The 21,404-nt window shown below is 42.8% G+C and overlaps 1 protein-coding gene across 1 annotated transcript in view; it reads right to left on the reverse strand.

Moving 5' to 3' along the window:
* Positions 1-4,060: 4,060 nt before the first annotated feature.
* SPTLC3 (serine palmitoyltransferase long chain base subunit 3) overlaps positions 4,061-21,404 on the reverse strand; it is an 82,259-nt gene continuing 64,915 nt past the window's right edge. Inside the window, exons 9-11 of the mRNA XM_030554311.1 lie at positions 9,356-9,491; positions 7,475-7,604; positions 4,061-4,386 (exon numbers count right to left, since the gene is read on the reverse strand). Of these exons, the coding sequence (XP_030410171.1) occupies positions 4,303-4,386; positions 7,475-7,604; positions 9,356-9,491 (350 nt within the window). The 3' untranslated portion in view covers positions 4,061-4,302. The remainder of the gene's footprint in view (positions 4,387-7,474; positions 7,605-9,355; positions 9,492-21,404) is intronic.

Raw genomic sequence — 21,404 nt, forward strand, 5'->3', positions numbered from 1 at the left:
ACAGCTGCTGGCCCGGGGGAAAACATATGATGCGAACTCTCTTGGCCAATTGCCAAAAGGAGAGGGTCTGTTGGTGTGTTAAGGAGATTTTAAGATGATTCCAGCCTGAAAAATCTTAATTGCACAGATTACATTTACCCGTTCATTGCTGGATGACACAAATGAGGAGGATATGATTGCTCTTTATAAATATATCAGAGGGATAAATATTAGGGAGGGAAAGGAATTATTTAAGCTTAGTACCAATGTGGACACAAGAACAAATGGATATAAACTGGACACTAGGAAGTTTAGACTTGAAATTAGACAAAGGTTTCTAACCATTAGAGGAGTGAAGTTCTGGAACAGCCTTTCAAGGGGAGTAGTGGGGGCAAAAGACATATCTGGCTTCAAGACTAAGTTTGATAAGTTTATGGAGGGGGTGGTATGATGGGATAGCCTAATTTTGGCAATTCATTTGGCAACTGATCTTTGATTATCAGCAGGTAAGTATGCCCAGTGGTCTTTGATGGGATGTTAGCTGGGACAGGATCTGAGTTACTACAGATAATTCTTTCCTGGGTGCTGGCCGGTGAGTCTTTCCCACATGTTCAGGATTTAACTGATCGCCATATTTGGGGTAAGGAAGGAATTTTCCTCCAGGGTAGATTGGCAGAAGCCCTGGGGTTTTTTTGCCTTCCTCTGCAGCACAGGGCATGGGTCACTTGCTGGAGGATTCTCTGCAGCGTGAGGTCTTCAAACCACGATTTGAGGACTTCAATAACTCAGACATAGGTTAGGGGTTTGTTATAGGAGTGGGTGGGTGAGATTCTGTGGCCTGCATTGTGCAGGAGGTCAGACTAGATGATCATAATGGTCCCTTCTGACCTTAAAGTCTATGAGTCCACATGGGAGCGGTGTGACCAAGGAGGTGCAACGAATGGTCATTGGTGCCAGTGTCCTTAGGGGTGCACACAGAATCTGCATCAGCCTCTATGGATGCTGGCAGACACTTGCTAGATCAGATGTTTCAGCAAACTCAGCTCAGTCTTTCCCAAATACTGAAGCATTAGAAACAGGTATATGCATGAAGCCATGACACCTGAGCAAAAGGAGGGCTGATTTTATGAAGGGTTATTGAGCTCACTAACATGACGACTTGTATGAGGTTGTGTCACATGACATCATGAACAATCTTTATTGATTATCCATAAAAGTAGGAAGAACTTCTATTAAAAGCTTAAAACTTCTATTAAAAAAACAACTCTAGATCTCCACCTATTCAGATAGAGAAATAAATCTCCCACAAACGTATACTCCTTCAAATGGAATACATTTGATGAATCATATATACCTCTACCCTGATACAACGCTGTCCTCGGGAGCCAAAAAATCTTACTGCGTTACAGGTGAAACCACATTGTATCGAACTTGCTTTGATTCGCCGGAGTGCACAGCCACCACCCCCACCCGGAGCACTGCTTTACTGCATTATATCCTAATTCGTGTTATATTGGGTCACATTATATTGGGGTAGAGGTGTACCAAAAATCTGTGATCATTATACTGGATGTGTTAATTTCCCAATAAATAACCCATCACACGATGACTTTTAAAAATGAAGTTAAGTGCCTTCATTACCAAGAGCTGGCCAAATTCTGATTTCACGCTGGTGTAAAGCTGGAATAACTCCACCCAGGTCACATTGGTAGAAAACTAGCGTGAGAGGCGAGTTTCCTGTGGGAAATTCTGGCCCCACTGAAGCAGATAGGAATTTTGCTATTAATAGCAATGGGGTTAGGATTTCACCCCAAGCGTTCAAAGCTGAATACTTATTCTAATATGCAAGATATGGAGGGAATCAAGGGAAAGCATATAATATTTATATATAAACTGACAACTCTGAAAAATAGAGGGCCTGTCTCCTTAATATGAGAGAGCGAGTGAGCAAAGAGTAATTTTTGAGGGCAGGAGGAATTTTGCTTTAGACAGACAACATTCCCCAATAGGATGAAAAGTGATCAGTCTCTAGCTTAATGAAACTCAGGCCTTGCTGAGAGAAATATAGCATGGGTTGTACCAGCACATGTAATGCTGTTTTCTGAAGTATAGTCTGTGACCATAAACTCTAAGATGGGAGGTCAGAAGTCAGCTATGCCAATTTACACTAGCGGAGGAACTGGCCACAGATGTCCAGGAGTGGAGAGCAAAACTTGATATATTAACTCAGTACGAAAGCACTCCAAGGCTGCAGGCTTTTCCCCATCCTTACAGAGTAGTGTTACGCACACACTCGCCCTACAGGCAAATTGCCTGGAAGCTGCATCTTGCGAATAGGTGGCTTAACAAAGAAACAAAAATCACATTAAATGTAAAAAAACCCAACCCAAGAACATTTTAAATATTTCTGCAGTGCATTTACCCTGATGCACAAACATCTTCTCCCTCGATCCTCTTTAGTGCTTCTCAAGCTCAGAGTGAACAATCATATGACACTATGTACTTCTCCTTGTTCCCCAATATACATGTTCTAAGCTGACCTCTGATGCGATGGAATGTTTTGTAATCAATTCTTAAAGTTATAGCACCACTGGATTTCATTAACTCGCATAACAACAACAAACAACAACAACAAAAAACCTAACAAAACCCAGGACCTCATAACTGATCAGCTTTGTTTTATCCTTAAAGCTGCTTTAACAAGCAGGGAGTAATATATTGCAATTGGTATGCCACAATTTAATTGTTCTGTTCTTAAATCTAATATTGCAGCTGTGGGTTAAGTTTACACCAGAGCTTTCAAGAACATGAAAGTGTGGTACATCTGTGCAACAGAAAGCTAAACATCTCTTGATCTGATGTGTTTACAATGACATTTGATATTGTGGAATGGTTTGGAGTTTGTTAAAGCTACAGAACCATTTTTAATTGGTGTCATACAACAACTATGGTCTGCAAAAATCTCCTCAAACTGCTCAGCCTGATGTGAGACAACTAAAGCTGAGGAGGATAATGTTTTCTCAAGAATCTTTGTAGATTTGTCTGATGCAATGGAAATGGAACTCTGACCATAACTTCTCTTTCCTACTGTGGGCCATATGCTCAATTATTTCAATCAAGCATTTGAAAAAATAAACACCATTTAAATAAAAACACCTGAATTCATCATAATAGCATAAAGAAGGAACACAATAGTTCAACGAATGATATTTAAATCAACTAGGGAAACTTAGTATATTCAGAAATCAAAAAGTCTTCAAGTTAACAGGTGGCAGAACTGTGTATGGTACCCCGGACTTCATATTCTGTATAACGAGCAACTTCAGCATTATTTACTAGTTAGTGCATTTATTAAGCTCATAAGTAGTTTGGGAGACTTGGAAGTGGGCTCATAAATGTCAGCTGCAGTTTGTGAACTGCAAGTATCTGAGTGTTTTGATCAATGGTTTTACAGGAAAGTTAAAGGGTTATTAAAAATGTTTACTACTGCTACATGAAAAGGGAACAAGCCTGCTGAGTAACTTCAGTGGCAATAAGATGCATAAGTCTGCAGCTTGAATGCTGTAGCAGAAAAGAATTTCCACCTTTAATGAAAAGATTCAATCCGCACACAACCTCCGAGTCCACACACTAGGAAGCCAGTTGTGTGTTCTTTCTTCACAATGAACGTATACAACTTTATGGTTGGTTGGTTGGTTGGTTGCAACATTAAGTGACCAAGAACACAGGTTTCTGTCAGAAATATTTAATATGAGTAGGTTTCTGTATAAACGTTTTCTCATGCGCTAGTATGTCCTTCTGACACTTGCTGTCCTTTGAGAACTCAAAATGTGGAAATTAGGTAAGAAGATCCTTATCTGCCATGTCCTCAGGGGCAGTTCACATTGACGAATTAGGTATTATCCAGTCTGACAGCTGAAATTCATGCAAGTTAACATACTACACTGGAATCCATTCAGGTTTCAAATTTATTATTTCAACCAGAATTACGAACTAGCCAAAGCCTCTTCACAAAAAGGCACCAAAGCTGCACAGTGGCAACTTGACCAATGGGACACAGTCTGCTTGCATAAAAAATACCTTAAAAAGCAAATAATTCCATGGGAGTAGATCTGTAGCCATAGTCTCTTGCACATGGAAATTTGATACAGTAAAACGCAACAACAGTGCCTCCCCTCAGTTCAATTAATTGAGAAATAAAAATTGCCCTTAGAAGGGAAGAAATGCATTCATATCTCTTAGGCTTTTTCTCTTTTTTGTAACATCATAATGTTCTTTTCACGGGTGGGAAACTCAATCTTCAAGTTCAAAGCTTGTTTCATCCTATAGTTCAGGACGAGATGACCTGGAATGCCGTGAATATTTCAGTTGCAGAAAATCTCCCAATTCATCAAGGGCATTCAGGACCTGCAAGATCATTACACTGTATCAGTTATCTTAAAACGATTTAAAGCTGTTCTCACTTCTGCTTTACATTTGAACAGCAAGTGACATGAAAACATATGTGGTTTTCACAGTGTAAAATCAAAGAAAAACGAATAAAGCCAAAGGGGTGAATTTTGCTGTCAGCTACACTGGTGAACCTCAGTGAAATCAACTGAGCTACACTAGATTTACATTAGAATCACTGAGAACAGAATTTGGCTCTATGGTAGGCTATGTTGCATTAGCCAATGGCAATATTTATTAGCCGACTGTTTGTAAATTGTGTGTATTTCTCAGACATGCAGGGAGAAAAATACTCCAACTAAGAATTCTCATTTTTACATGAAAAAGGCACATATATAACATAAGACAACATTGCGGTATCTGCATACATATCCCAAAGGCCAGTTTCACCACTGTATAACTCCAGTGGTGGACCAGGCCCAGATGTTTATCAGGGTCATTGTGAATATCTTGAACAAGATGATGTGGTTTGATAGCACATTTTCCAATTTTGCTTGTATTAATATCACAGCTGGCCTCATCCTATAATGTGAGTGGCTGCACATCCTCAACTCCTATTGGATTCAATAGAAAGCAAGGGCATTCAGAATCCCCCTGGAGAAGATCAGAACCCTGCAGCCTCAAACCCATGCTGAAGAGCAGATAATAGGTTGACATCAACTAAAAATATAGCACCTGTCCTTTCAATCCTGTTTCTGTTTACGCAGTAACATATGCTCAAGAATAGAAAAGTTCCTCTCTCCCCCGGTTTAAGAATGTGATAAAATGAGCTAAATAAAGAAGGACCTGCAAAGTAATTCAAAAAAATTACCAACCTTGGAAACTTTCCTATTTATGAGTCTTCCCCCTTATGTATTACTGCCAGTGGTTTAAGCCAATGGTCGTTGTGATGAGAAATGGCACAAGAGCTGTGTGTTTTTATTTTACACTGAATTTACAGCACATTCACGCAGTGGTTGTCCTTAAAAACATTTCAGCTGCCTGAGGTAACTAAACCACACTGAGGGTATGGCTACATTCGGAATTTCAAAGCACTGCCCTGGCAGCGCTGTGGGAGCGCTGCCGTGGCAGCGCTTTGAAGTGTGAGTGTAGTCAGAGCGGCAGCGCTGGGAGAGAGCTCTCCCAGCGCTGCACGTAAACCACATCACTTACGGGTGTAGTGTGCAGCGCTGGGAGCCGCGCTCCCAGCGCTGCTGCCCTGATTACACTAACGCTTTGCAGCGCTGTATCTTGCAGCGCTCAGGGGGGGTGTTTTTTCACACCCCAGTTGCAGCGCTGTAAAGTGTGAGTGTAGCCAAGGCCTAAGGGTATGGCTAGACTTGAAGTCGTACAGCGCTGCCGCGGAAGTGCTCCCGCAGCAGCACTTTGAAGAGCGAGTGTGTCGCAGCGCCAGCTCTCCCAGCACTGCAGGTACTCCACCTCCCCGTGGGGATTAGCTTACAGCACTGGGAGCCGCGCTCCCAGCGCTGGGGCACTGTTCACACTGGCGCTTTGCAACGCTGTAACTTGCTGCTCTCAGGGGGGTGTTTTTTCACACCCCTGAGCGAGAAAGTTGCAGCGCTGTAAAGCGCCAGTGTAGCCAAGACCTAAGAGTGTTTCCTATTCCCCACATAAGGCATAGGGAAGTTTAGATAGTGTTGCAAATACTATGACAACGATACCTAGCTGCAAAGGCAAAACCGGAACTTGTAAAAGGTGACTGCCGGGGAGCGGCATTCCAGGCCCCAATTTGCATACCGCGGTGAGATGAATTGCAAGATCAGTGCTTGAAAATTGTAACTTTCATGTGTTTAATGCTGCTGTTTTAAGGAAAGAAAACTTAAGCGAAATAAAGAGATTAAGCTCTTAATCTCCAGGGTGATTTCACTGTGTATTACTGCAGTTGCGTAATCAAAAGCTTATGCAACTCTGGAACTACAGAGCGAAATAACAGCCTACCTAACTACACCTCGGTAACTAAGCATTGAGATATATATATATCTTAATATATATATTAATTTTAACTCCGTGTTGAGTATTCCATTGTTCCTTATTGTAGTTTTAAGATTAGCAGGAACTTCCTACCGCACATGTGCAAACCAGATTTTTTCAGTTTTGTTTCGAAAATGGTCTAAATTGACCTGGAAACTAGTCTTGAGTATAGGGCTATGGTCTCAGTCCTCCATCTGTGTTTGTATCCATGCGCTCACATCAAGTCCCACTGAGGTCTGCGTGGGCACAGGGGCCAGTTGCAAGGAGTCAGAAGCAGGATCAGGGCTCTTCCCACTTGAAAACACTGAGTGTATAAAATGCATCAGTTTCTGAGAGTGATGCTCATGTAAAAAGAGCCTTAAAATCTGTTGGCAACCAAAAAAGTTCCACCCTTGCCTAACTCAAAAATGGATGACGGTATTTTATCCAAATTTGCTTCCTTACCCTTGGACTGCGAGGAAGATGGAAAATTTCAATCTTAAAAATACTTTTTTTAGAAAGTTATGAACAGATGGAAAGAGAAGTTTATAATGGACATCTCAACGTAAGCGTAACTGCCCTTCTGGAAGCAGTTAAAGATACAGGGATCAAACTGCTCATATTGCACCTTTTAGTCCTCTTATTAGATCCAAATAATTTCAAATATTGGACTGAAACTTCCACATGTATCAATACAAAACCCAAGATGGTGCCATATTTTGCTGCTGCAATGTAACTCACATAAATATGGAATTAAAATAAGGGCATAGAAACCCTTATATGCAATTATTACCACATCATTTAGGGTTTCCTGCCCAAGCAGTTAACTTTAGTCTTGGTGTGCTCCTCATGTAGGTTTTTATTAGTTAATACAGATTTGGCCACTCCTAGGAACAGGGGAATATAATACAGTTAATTGTATAACTTAATATTTTAAATAAAATATGTAATCATAAAGGCTTTAAATATCAAGTGACAAAGATCAAGAAAAACAAATGCAAAATGAATTATTGAGATTCAAAGTAACAGACTTGTAGCTTCTCCCAGCCCCTCTAGCATCTGATGTTAATTTCACCAGGACATCTGCTGTTCTTACCGTGTCTAACATCTCCCGTGTATGTGCAGCTGACACACAAAACCGAGCCCTCGATTCTGCGATAGGAGTAGCTGGAAATCCAACCACAACCACCCCAATATTTTTGGTTAACATGTGCCTTGCAAAAGCCCTGGGAAGGGGGAAAGAAGAAAACAAAAGTGAGTTATTGCCAATAAACTGAGCACAAAGGGAAAACACTCATGTGTCAAAAACAATGCTTAAAAATCCTGGTGCTACTGAAGTCAACAGGAGTTTTACCATCAACTCTGCACTGCCTTGCAGCTTGTGTAGTCATTTTCATCCCTGCAAAGCGACTGTCAAAGACAATCACTGATGTAAGTGAGCAGAGAATTCTGATTAGGATAATTTGCAATCACTGAGCACAGGTGCAAATGTCTATGTAAAGTGTAAGGCAGCAAGAATCAGGCAAATATTTAGACAAACAGATGGTAATAAATAAAAATTAATGCCATTTAGATCAAATTTCATTGAACAAGGCACTGAACATAAAGTAGAATGATGGTCTTGTCGCTGCAGCATGAGACTGGGATTTGGGAGACCTGGGGCTAATTCCTGGCTCTGCCAAAGATTCCCTGAATGAGTAGGTCATTTAACCTCTGTGTGTCATTTCCCCACCTGTTAAATGGGGGGGACAGCTACCTGTTTGGTGTCCCAAGGAGAAAATTGTTCATATTTGTGAGGTAAGTAATGCAGAGGGACATAGATCGGTTCATAACACTTAGCGTGGACTAATTAGCCTCAACTACAACCCATTCTACCAATCTGTGCAAACGGGTAGAGGAGACTGTGGTCACAAATAAACTGATCCAAAGGCGAAGCATGCATGAGCCACTGGGACAGCTACAGAGGGACTCTGACAAAGAACTTCATGAGGGAGTTCCAGAGATGGAGCCTCAATGCTGAGAAGTCTCTGCACCTTGACCAATCCACACTGAACTTCCGGATGGCAAGGGGAGACATCTTGGTTAATCTCCAATGCCTCAAGAGGGAAACAAGATGATTCTGCAACTAAGGATGTCTCCCATTTCCCCCCAGTACCCAGGCCAGCTATTAGGGTTGTGTTCTGGGCTGAGGATTTTCTATAGCTCATGATTATAAGACCTGCTTTCTGCCCATCAGATAGTCCTTGCAAGAGGGTTTGATAAATAGTTAAACTTCAGACTGAAAGGATCCTGGTGTAACTGGGAGACAGGAGCGTTCGCCATTCCCCACAGATCCTGAAGCGCTGATGGAAGGTTGGCCATAGAAGGGCACAAGTTCTCTGTGCAAGAGCTGGCCTGTGTTCACATCGGGATGAGTACGCAACTATCCTGATGGCTTTGCTGTTACCAGGTCTGATGGGCCAGCATAGGACCCATATTTACTGTATCTAAGAAACAAAGGCTCCTCCTGAGAGCTACTTTTGCAAAGACTCCAACTCCCCACATTCTGGGCCTTTGTTGATAAGCTAATAGGTTACTGCCAGTTTCACTTACATAAGTCAATCAAGAGATATCATCACATACCGTAAAATGGTGAAATGTATGTCAGTCTAAGACATGTCAAACAACGAAATATCTTCAAAATAATTACACAATGCACAGCTTTTAAATTATTATAATTTTTGCAAAACATCAATAGAAAGAGAAAGAAGAGTTTTGATTTTTTTAATAGTCTGTACACTCATTTAGTGTATGGAGAAGCTGGCTCCAAATTAAGGCCAGGATTCAATTTAAAGCTGCCAATGGCAAGTTCACCAAAAGGAAGAAATTTCTCACTTGCAACATCTCCAGCAAGTAGCCTGATTGAACAGTTTAAAACGTACCCTCCATATAATGTTAGTGTAGTTTGTTTGCCTACCAGGCACATTTCACCACTTACCCTATTTTACCAGGCATATAAAGGAGCAAGGGGACAACAGGGGAATCATCATTTCCATAAACAATGAAACCCAGTTCGTGCAGTCTCCGCCGGAAGTATCTTGTGTTTTCTCCTAGCTGGTGCACTCTCTGAAGCCCTGAAATGAGACAGTCACGAAATCAGTCAGGGCACAGATCCCAATGGGGCTTCTCTCCAGGAAAAACAAAAACAACAAAAAAAACAGGGACATGTAAGTTCCAGAACCATTTAGCTAACCACGTGATCCTTACGTAGCTATTGGAGCCACAAGAAAAATATTTAGCGAGTCCAACTGTTCAAGCCACGTAAATACAGAGGCACATACTGAACTTATGTAACAGTGCAACTCCACTGATTTCTGCTGAATTACACCTGACCAACATTGGTATGAAATGAAACTCAAACCTACTATATTCAGACACAAATGCTTATAGACAGGAGTATTCTCTCTCTGTCTCACTGGACATCAATTATAGTTCATACAGTTAAAAAGGACATGCTGGATGAAATATACTCATTGGTAGCATTGGTGGTCTGGTATGACAGTATCTGGTATTCATCCATCCAATTCTATTATTGTTCTTCCCTGATTAACAATGTCCTGCTATATCCTTGTGCTGGCAAGATGTGCAAATTCCATTCAAAATAGTTGCAGAGATTTTTCAGTCATAACCTATTTTCACAAGCTCTTGCTCAAGGAAACCCGATTCCACATGTCCCATGTCCGAATCGCACTGTAAATGCACAGACAAGGTTCAGGGTTTCATGGGTTTGCACCTGCACACATGAGCTGACCAAGAACAGAAGTGAAACTAGTAGCCATGGAAGAATGAAAGCAGAATTCATCTTGCTGCATTTGAGTACCATCCCTTCTGGAAGACAGAGATGTGTCCAAAGGCAGAGGCTGCTCACTTCCTACCCCGATATCACCCTCTCTTGTTAGCCTAGAGCTAGTGAAACATTTCTGGCTAAAGCAAACAAAGAACAATTAAAGAGAGGCTAGAAAGTCAGCTTTGTATTTTGTCACCTTTAAAAAAAATATTGTGCCCATCATTCTTTTTAAAACAAGGTTGAAGAAACCATTTTTTTCCACACATGCATCTTGAAGTCTTCTTCTCACCCACCTCACAATAAGTGCACAGGCACAGACTTTCTAATGTGCCAGGGGGTGCCTGACCCCTCGCTCTGCCCCAGACCCTGCCCCACCCCTTCCTCTAATGCTCCTCCCTTACTCCACTTCTTCCCCTTCCCCAGTGTGCCACGCCCTCGCTTCTCCCCCTCTCTCCCAAAGCCTCCTGCATGCTGCGAAACAGCTGACCATGGTGGCTGGGAGTGCGGGGAGGGACGGGGAGGCACTGATCAGCAGGGCCTGCTGGCGGGTGGCAAACACTGGCAGGCAGGGGGAGCTGATAGGGGGCTGCTGGTGGGTGCTCAGCACCCACCATTTTTTCCCCGTGGGTGCTCCGATGCCTATGATTAAGTGTACATATTTATAAGACCAGACAAATAAAAATGCTTTGCAACAGAAAATACAGAGATAGGGAAGGGGAAACCATTTTAAAAAAAATCTGTCAAAATCTTTACTTTGGAAAAAGGCAAACGAGTCCCACACAAATGCAGTTCCACACGCACTGTAACCAGAAAGGGTAAGGAATATCTGATATCAAACTACCTACAAGAGTGTAACATGAAAGCATTACATAAAGTCTTGGGCAGTGGTTAATAGTTCGTAGGAATACAGGAACTGCCAGCCTGGATTAGAGCCCAAAGGTCCATCAAGTCCAGTGTCCCATCTTGGACAGTGTCCAGCACCATTCTGCCGTCAGGTCTGAAGCAGGGTGCCGCGGTTTTTTTTGAAAAGCTATATGTGAAGACAAGGGGAGGAAAGCTGACTTCTAATTAGCCATCTGTCTCACTGCCCCGCCTCCTCTGGGGCAGAGCAACCAATCAGAGCTCAATCACCCTCTCTTCCCCACTCCGCTCCTGTGTGAGCGATGGGTCAGCTCCTTTGCCCCTCCTCTTCCCTCCCATAGCTGCTGGCTGGGGTGGGGAGACGTGGAAGAGCCCCTGGAGCTCGAGGTGTGCTGTGGCAGAGAAAAGGTTGGGAACCACTGCATTGGAGGAAGTTGTAAGAACCCTGCAGCAGACAGATGTGGGGTAATCTGCCCCCCATAGGGTATCAGCCTGGTCTCTAATAGTTAGGGATTGGCTTAAGCCCTTATGCCCAAGCTTTAATATCCCTTCTATGTTTTGCTGCTAGTAGTTATGATAATTCTGGATATTGCTGATATCCATATAAATATCAAATACATTTTTGGATCTCATTAACTTCTGGGCCTCAACAATGTCCTGTGGCAAGGTCAGGGCCATCTGCTTCCCTCTGCTCCAGGGAGGCACAAAAGAGAAAGAGCCAGTACCATGGCACGCTTCCTCCTTTCTCTCAACCCATGGCAGGCAGCTGATCACTAGTTCGGAAGGGGCAGGCTCAACAGCATTCTCTCACTCTCAAGCCACAGGAGAAAGCAACACAAGTTACAGCAAACAGAGCCTGTCCTCTGTGCTCCACTGGGGGAGAAGAGAGTGACAGGACCAGCAGTTGGCTGCCCAAGACAGTTACATAAGCTAAGTCAAGAATTCATCCTATCAGATATTGTCAGAGTTCAAGGATGACTTTTGATCATTGTAGATCATATGAAACTTGTGGAACTCCTTGCCTGAGGAGGTTGTGAAGGCTAGGACTATAACAGTATTTAAAAAAGAACTGGATAAATTCATGGAGGTTAAGTCCATTAGCCTGGATGGGTAAGGAATGGTGTCCCTAGCCTCTGTTTGTCAGAAGGTGGAGATGGATGGCAGGAGAGAGCTCACTTGATCATTACCTGTTAGTTTCAGTTCCTCTGGGGCACCTGGCATTGGCAACTGTCAGTAGACAGGATACTGAGCTAGACGGACCTTTGGTCTGACCCAGTACGGCTGTTCTTATGAAATGATTAAAGACACTTCAACAATATTTAAGATGTATTAATTTTCTTACTAAATGACATCCAGGGATGTCTGCATGACAAGAAATTGCATTAATATAATGTTTTTAGTTGCTTTGGAAAGCACTTTTACTTGTATCAATGTTGAACAGAAAACAGCAATACAGGTCAAACAAGTGTCTTGAAATTCATTCAGACATTTGAAATGTTACACAGTTGCTTTTATTTAATCTCACATATTATAGTCTATTAAAAATGATTTTCTACTCCTATTGTTTTGATGGAAGCCTAAGTTGAATGTATTTTTAAATAAATTGTTCTTTCCCCCGCTGTCAACCTTGTGAATAGATCAAACGCATGCAACATGTAATGCATGTGTAGTTACACTAAGGATGTATATAAGCAGTTCCATCCAATTCTAGAATAGCTATACAAGTCATAACATTATGTATATTACCCACATTAATTTGGAAAGTGAAATCCCCAGCTGATGATCAGTTTACACCCTGAAGCAAGAGGGCTGATAGACCTTGTCATTTTTTTAATGCTAGGTACTGGAACAGATGCTCTTCCAATTCATATAATTGTCCGATCCTTTGAGTCCTTCTGAACTCTGCATTTGTCCCAGTCATGTCCTGTAGCATTGATTATTGTGAAATAATTATATGCTGAATTAGAAAGTATTTCCTCGTATCTGTTCTAAATTTGTTGCCTTTCAATTGAGAGTGTCCATTTGTTTTTGTGTTATGGGAAAGGGGTAAATAGTGTTTAGAATAATAAAATATCAGGGTTGAAGGGACTTCAGGAGGTCACTATACTAGGCTGCTCATTGTTTTACAGACCTCCACCATATGCTCCCAGTCCAGAGGTGAAAGTAAGCGGGTACGGGCCGGTACAGAGGACCGGTAAGAAAAGGAGACTGACTGAGGAAGAGAGAGAGGGAAGCCTGCTCCCTGCATAAGAATAGTTTAAACTCAGCTGTTTCCTGATGGTTCAGTCCCCCGGGCTAGGTTTCTGGCATCCTTGTTAATTTCACTTACAGTAGCTCGGGGGAGGGGGTCGAGGGGAGGGTGTGTTTGACCACGGCAGGAGCAGTCCTTTTCTGCCCCTGGGGATGAGGGGATCTCTCAAATACTAATATATACAACAAATACAAGCATTTGGCTGCACAGCTTAAATCCAGAGTTAATAAAAGCAGGTGGAAGGGGAAAACTCACTGTCACATTGGTTTCTTGTCTCCGCCTTCCCCCTTCTCCAGCCAGGCTCTGCATTCCTTCCCATTCCCCCCGCCAGCAGAGGTTTTCCTCTAGGCTCTAGCCTGCAGTAGGGAGACTGGCTGAGATGCCTGCTGCTGCTGTCTGCAAAGGAACAGTTTAAACTCAGCTGTTCCCTGTGCAGTTCAGTGCCCAGAGTTAGGAGCCGTTTCTGGCATCCTTGTTAATTTCACTCCCAGTTGCTGTTGGGTGCGTGTGACTATGGCAGGGGCAGTTCTTTTCTGCCCCCAGGATGAGGGGATCTCCTAAACCCAATCAAAATCAGGAGCCATTTCCAAGTTCAAATCTATCCCATTCCCTCCCCAGCAGAGGATCATGGTTGTGATGTCCAAACTGCTTGCAGATCCTTTTTGAAATGTTACTGTTTAAAAAAAACAACACAAAAGAACATGGTGGAAAGACATGTCATGATGATTAGAGTTTATTTTGCTAAAGCAACTAAAGAGTCACAGGGAAAGCAAATAGCCTCCACAGACAAAACCACAGAGGGATTGGAGGGGAAAACTGAATATTCAGGGAAATTATTGTGCCTCCTTTGAAAGAAATAGTAGTTTTCATTCCACTCCACCCTCTTTATATATTGATTTAAACACCTGAAATGTCCTTAGGACACCAGGTGCATTCTCAGATCTCTTTCTGTTTTGTCCTGCCTGCAGAGTGCAGAGGCTGAAATTGACAAAACTGTCTCTAAATATCTTGTATATTTCATGAAGGCTATTCCAGTTGTCCTTCATTCACCCCTGACTTCCCCTCCCTCTCCCCGGTTCCCTCCCTGGCTGGCTGGCTGTGCTTCTTGCCTTGGTTACTTACTCCTCGGCAGACCCAGCCCAGCGGCACCTGCTGGCTCTCTGCAGGCAGCAGCCCACAGGGGCCAGTTGCTGGGGTCGCCACTGGTCGGTGGCAGGCTGCAGCTGCATTGTTTGTGACATATTCATACACATACACACAGTCAGAGGTGAAAGTAAGCTGGTCCGGTCCGGCGTACCAGCAAGAGCCAGTACGCTGTGCTGGACCGCATCGACTTCCATGGTGGGAATTGAAAGGACTCTGGGCTGCCCGTGGCTGCAGGCAGCCCTGAGCTCTTTAAATCCCGGCCGCAGCTAAGATTTAAGGGGCTCAGAGTTCCCCGCTGCTGCGCGCAGCCCAGAGCTCTTTGAATCCCGGCCATGGCTCTGGTGGCTGGGCTGGGGCCAGGATTTAAAGGGCTCGGGGCTCCCCTCAGTGGCAGGAGCTCTGGGCCCTTTAAATCCCTGCCCCAGCCCCGCAAAGCTCGGGGTTACCCCTGGCGGCCAGAGCCCTGGGCCTTTTAATTTGCCCCTGAGCCCTGGGGGTCTCCCAGTCACCTCTGCAGCTGGGAGCCCCTGGTTGATTTAAAGACCCTGGGTCTCCCAGCCACAGCTGGTTCCCCAGGGCCTTAAATCTTGAGAGGCCATGTCTCTTCCAGATGAGGCCACGCCCCCTCAGGACTCCAGCAGTACCGGAAGTCCTGTAAGTTACTTTCACCCCGTCCCAGTCTCATTTTTATTCTTTCCAAAGTAAATAATCCCTGTCTTTTTACACTATCCTTTACGCATCTTCTTCTAATACCTCTGATCTTTCTGGTTGCTACTTTTCTTCTGGTGATTCCACTAACTGAGGAGGTGGCTTGATACCATGTTCCAAGATGTATAATACCATTGTAGAAGTATCCATGTGCTTTATTCCCTAAATACTAGTCATACCCCCTGGCATGTTTCTGTCTCGCTTGGCCCCTGTCCTCCACAGCTCGGATGGTAGCAGGCCACCCCCGCCCCCTGGACTCTTCTGCCGGGACAGGGGCTGAGTGAGCTGGAGCCTCCTTCCCCTCATGGCATGCTGGGCTCCTGTCCCTGGCAGCTAAGCCTGGGGAGGGAGTGGGCTGCCACTCACTGCCTCCCAGCCAGGCTCTCTCAGGCAGAAGCGGTTACATCCCACTACCCGCCCAGTTGACAGAAAGAGCGGCGAATGTGCCAAGGGAAGGTGCAGGGAGAGAGGAGACAACTCCTCTCCTCACTGCCCCCAGCAGGCCAATCTAGGGGAGCACTTGACCCTCCATGCCCCCCCCCCCAACGTGTTGCCTCAATGTTTTCTGGAACTGTAACTCCCAGTGTATGGGAGCGGTTTATTTTATCCTGTGCACTGCTTTCCACGTGTCTGTTCTGATTTTCACCTGCCCTTGTCAGAAGCTCTGGGACTTCTCACAACTCTCGCTATTTTTGATTGGGAAGTTGAGTGAAGACCACATAGAATATAAGGGTTGGAAGAGACCTCAGGAGGTCATCTAGTCCAATCCACCTTTCAAAGCAGGACCAAGACTAGCAGAGTAGTACTGGCCTGTGAGGCACTCCAGCATAAGAATCAGATTGTCCTTGGTTCTTGCACAGAGGGAGAGAAGAAGGATGAGTTGTGCAAGGGCAGGGAGCACTGCAGTCACTGGGAGCATACAGAATGCTCCTTCCATTTGGTGCCAGGTGCATGGTCCACCCTAAAGGAGGCAGGGAGGAGACAAGGCCATGGAGCTGTCTGTACCATCAAATGAACAGTGTAGCTGTGTGATAAGGTACAATCCTTCTGGTGCGCCCCATAGGGCAGTGCATCTCCGTATCACACTCAGAGACAGTGGCTTAATGCCACAGTCCAGCCCTTAATCCTTTTCCACTGTAAAAATTGCCCATGTTTTACCGCCTGCATCTTGAACAGCCCATACTGCATGACAGGGCCTCGTCTCACAACTCTCGTTTCCTCAATAGCACTGCATAAAGGACTTTCAGTAACAGCTTCTGGAATGTGTAAACAAGTTATGTCCATGAGTTTCTTTGTTGTATGCAGTGTTGTTGTAGCCATGTCGGTACCAGGATATTAGAAAAACAAGGAGGATGAGATAAAAATAAAAAAATAAAAGAAATTACATCACCCACCTTGTCTCTCCATGAATTCCTTGTGCGATTATTTTGTGGGTGCTTTCAGAGAATACTTTTGCCACACTGATTTCTCCCCATCAATTTATACTCCCCTAAATTCTATATAACACAGTTTTCTCAGCAAGAAATCCCAGGACTCCTGGATTTACCCTTTCTATTTTTATTAAAAGTTGGCACCATAATTGGCCATCCTCCAGTCCTTTGCTTTAATAGTAGCCTACCCTTCAGTTCCTTTAGAACTCTGATGAGTACCATCTGGTCCTGGAGATTTATTGCCATCTAATCAGCTTTTTCATTTTTGATACCTTTATCTCCAACAGTACTTCATCTTTATTACCTGTGAAGGATAACCACAAATACACATTTTCCCCCCATTCCTGTCTTCCTGGTGGGGTGAAGACTGATGCAAAAAAATCCCACTTAGCTTCCTTGTTATCGCCTCCTTTATATCTAGCTAACCCTGGCTTCTTAATTCTGATGTACTTCATATATGTGTAATGTGTTTGGTCAACAGCTTTAGCTCTTTGTGCTTCAAATTTCCTCAGAATCACAATTTTGGCTTTCCTTGTAGTAATGTCACTTGAACTGAATTTGCATTATTAAGAGGATTCCTTTTTTTTTTTTTTTTTTGCCTGAATGAACTTTTACAAACCTGGGACTGAATTGTGGTATCCCATTCACAGGCAGGTGTAATTCATCACGTCCAGAGGGCCTGAACAAAGTTTATGTGCCACTCCAGTTCATTTACTCATATGATCAAGCCCATGGGCTTCACTGGGACTAATTGCATGAGCAAATGCTCACCGATGTAAGTAGAATTTCCATAGTTGGGCTCTTGCTAGTCAACTGTTGCCCTCCTCTTCTCTTGTTTTTGTTCTCAGGAATGCAGACTTTGTGCTTCTAATCAGGGAATTCTTTAGCAGTCTCCATTCGGATTCTATGGATTTTCATCTCCTAACTTTCCCCTTCAGGCTGTATCTAACTTCCTCTTTAAAAAGAAAATAAAATCCTTTTTTCTTGAAAGGTACCACCACAGTACTATCTCCTGGCATGGTCTCCTGCTCAGGTCATGTCAAATTGTATCCTTTTATGTCATTGGGCCACGAGGCAGTTAGAAAAAGGGCCATAGAATGGTGACGAGTATGGTAAGTTAAAAGTGATCTGCAAAATAAAAAAATGGGTTTCTACCCTTTTTGGTTTTAATAAGGTATAAAAAAAGATGTAAAGTGTTTTTATTTTCCAAGGTATTCTTTCCTGCTTGTTTCTTATCTTAGAAAAAAAGCAAGAATATTAAACCTAATCTTCCCACTTTAAACTGGGAGACTCATTGGAGGACTGGAGAACCGGAGTGAACTTCCTCAGCCATCACTTAAAGGGGAGTATTGCTGAATGTTTCAGAAAAAGAGCTTTTCTCGCAAGCCCTTGCCAGGAGTTACAATGAACAAACTCAGTCTATCTCTCACCTATTCCTTATGTGGCCCTGTTATCATGATCATTCCATGTTGATAACATTTAATAAAATAAAACCTAGATGAGCTCATTTATCTCTAAAAGTCTCTTCCCCTCTCATTTGCTCAAGTCCTCCAGCAAAAGCTGGGGAGTAGAGAATCAATATTTATGTTAAAAAAAGAAGTAGTGAAAAATCACTGATGTTTGAAAAACCTTTCAGTCCTTATTTCTACATTACAAGGAAGCAGATTTCTAGCAGATTTTGTTGCTTCCCGTATCTAACAACCTGATTGCACAACCATGTTTCCAGTAAGAGGCCCATATCGCATGCTTCATTACTTCATTTCTGTTTCTATAGATTCTACAGTGAATCCAGCTCTGGCTCATCCAGAATTTTTATTCAGATAGTCTACGAATTCCTTGTGGTTAGTGCCATTGCTCCATTGCTGCGAGTTAACCTTTTTTTTTTTTTATTTCCCCCCAGTAAATACAATAACCCATAGATTATTCTTATGTCACTATAGCTTCAGAAATTCTCATGTCTCCCAATACAAAGTATTTCAACTTCTCTCTTTTGTTTGTGAAGTGTACTTTATTGGTACTCGACATGAATATTTACAGTTTTTACTCTTAATACCTATTTTTATTTACTTCTTTCTGCTGACTCCATCCACGTACTGGATTGCTGTTCCTTGGTTCCCCATTGTCCTCCCTGGTCCAGCCGTGATTACTGTGCTAACCCCTATTACTAGCTAGGTACTGAGCAGATTTGCATTGTCAGACTACACTGTTTCTCAGCACCTGTTATCTTTCATTCTATTCCCTTTTGGTTAATGTGGGTATCACCAAACCTATGCAAGCCCTGTTCCTCTAATCATTTCCTACTGCTTAATACATTCTAGGTTTAACTAAGATCTATTGCTTCATCCCTTTTGTATCTCACCTAGTCAAGTCGCTCTCCTGACAAGCTTCTGGCTAGGAAATTTATAGGGAATCTGGGACTTGCTCTATAGTGATCAGTGTTTTGTTGAACAAATTAAAAGATCCCATAAAACCACTGCATTTGTAACTTCATGCACAAAACTGCCCACGCAGACAACTGGTTAGTTACAGTTTCTACCATTCAGTTTAAAACTTTCTGTGCAAGAAATCTGCTGGGTTAGTAGAGGCCACAAATAGTTTAACCATCTCTCCAGTGCTGCTAAAACAAAAACAGCTGTGCCAGAGCAAGGAAAACAAATGAAACACAAAAGCATCCTACTACAAAGCTTTCCAGTCTCTAATAAAAACAATAGTCGGTGGTATTTCCAAAAGTATTTTTGGTGTAGTAGCTCTCAAAAGAACCAGGAGGAAATATTGAGGGGCTGGGGCGGGGGACCATAGAATAGCTTGACTGAAATCTATAAAATGAAAATTCTCCCTTCATTTGAATATTAAACATGTTATTAGCACCTCTTAATACATAGAGAGAAGTGTGTGTGTGTGTGTGTGTGTGTGTGTCTTAAAGATTAAAAATAACTGTAGTATTTTAACACTACGCAATCTAATTCCTAAGCTCTCAGTCTGTGGCATTTGAAACTACTGACTTTTCAATTAGGGAAAGTTTTCATAGATGCAGATGTTGCTGGGGGATGTAGTTTAAGATGTCTCCTTTCTAGTCAGCTATTTACCATAACGCTGGAAAGAGAGTCTCAGCCATTCAGAATTCCAGGCTTTTCAATATTTATCAAACCATTGTATTGTTGCATAGAGCTGACCAAAAAAAAGAAAAAAGAAACAATTTAAGGTGCAGGTAATATTAGTTCCCTATTAAGGGAAAAATCCCACCTCTGAGCGATGTGGCTATACTGACATAAGTTGGTAGAATACCCTCAGACAAGCCCCTCAAAATAGAATATCCAACCACCCCAAATCTACATCCTTAGACAATTAGTTAAGTGTGGATGGAGGGAGAGTTCTCCTTTGGAGCATGCCCACAGGGCTCAATTCAGGACATTCAAATGCTGATGTAGGAATGCCTTTTAACATCATGATACTGGACAGTGTGACATCCCAGAACATTAGACTGAATGTTAACACTATTTTGTTGGGGGTGGAAAAAGCCTAGGAAAAGATCAGGAAATGCATGAATTCTGAATAGTAAGTTGATCTCTGCGGGAGAGAATACTGGAAGAGGATGGGCAGATGGGTGACCATTTCTCTACCAAGCCTCACCACTTTCCTTTCTGATGTTAAGTTTTTTGGTTAAAGACCATCTACATGCCTCATGCACATTGTCATATGATGTAGTACTGGTCCACTATTACCATATATAATCAGTTATTTATCTTATACGCTACAGTGATAGGTGCAGCAGAAAAACCTCAAGTTTGTAATTATATTTCAGAGCTCCTTTTGTTTTCAGTTTTACACCTCTCTTCACTACTAGATTTAAGGGTAGCTTTCGGTAAAGCACAGGCTTTCATTGAAGGGCCTAATTCCCCTCCCACATACCTGACCCCAATTTCTTCCCCAGGCTTGCTGGCTCTCTTTGCCAGCTGGCTGAATTGAGGAGGCAAAGCCTACTCTTTGCCCATGCCCATTTATTCCCCATCACATGTGGGGGGGGGAGCAATGGTTCTGTGGTGGCTGCCATCCCACCTGCATTGTGACCTGGAATATGGGTAATCAGTGCAAAGGGAGAGGAGGTGCCTAATGTCCTCTCACTGTCTTAAGTGAGCACATAAGGTAGCTCAGAGTTGAGCTCTCTGGGTACAAACCTGCTTTCATTGGAGTCCTGCAATGTTAATGTTGAATTCAATAGTCTAACAGTCTGAGGACTAGATTCTTAGCTGGCATAAATCATTGATTTCAATGGAACTAGGCTGATTTACACAAGCAAATTATCTTACCCCCGACTGCAAAATTATCATTCCTCTCAAGCAAAGTTTCTTTTACTCTTCCAAAGACATTTGTTTTTCACTTCTGAAAGCTTTTAACCAGCAAAGACTTGAGATGTGTCCAACTTCTGCGCAACATTTTACCTTTGAACTCCACATGAAGGTTTTGAACCTTGGAAATTCTTACTCAACATATTGAAACCAGGAACAAGCAACCTGTAGCCTTTAATGTTTATATCTCAGGTGTATATTCACTGAAAGAGGGTTATTTTTCCTGAACCTGTTCCAGAGAGGATAATCCTGCTCTTTGTACTTTTCCTCGGCATACAGTGGGCTAAGCAAGACACAAATCCACCTGCTTTAATCTTCTCCAGCTGTTCTTTTTATGGAGACTTTTCAGATAATTAGTTATCCAATCAAACGTCTACATACCAGTGTCAGACTGTCTCTTCAATCCATGTTCCTGAGATACAGAGCTTTACTCTCCTGCCTTCCTCTAGTAACAACTA

The sequence above is a fragment of the Gopherus evgoodei genome, chromosome 3, assembly GCF_007399415.2.
Source record: "Gopherus evgoodei ecotype Sinaloan lineage chromosome 3, rGopEvg1_v1.p, whole genome shotgun sequence".
NCBI lineage: Eukaryota > Metazoa > Chordata > Testudines > Testudinidae > Gopherus > Gopherus evgoodei.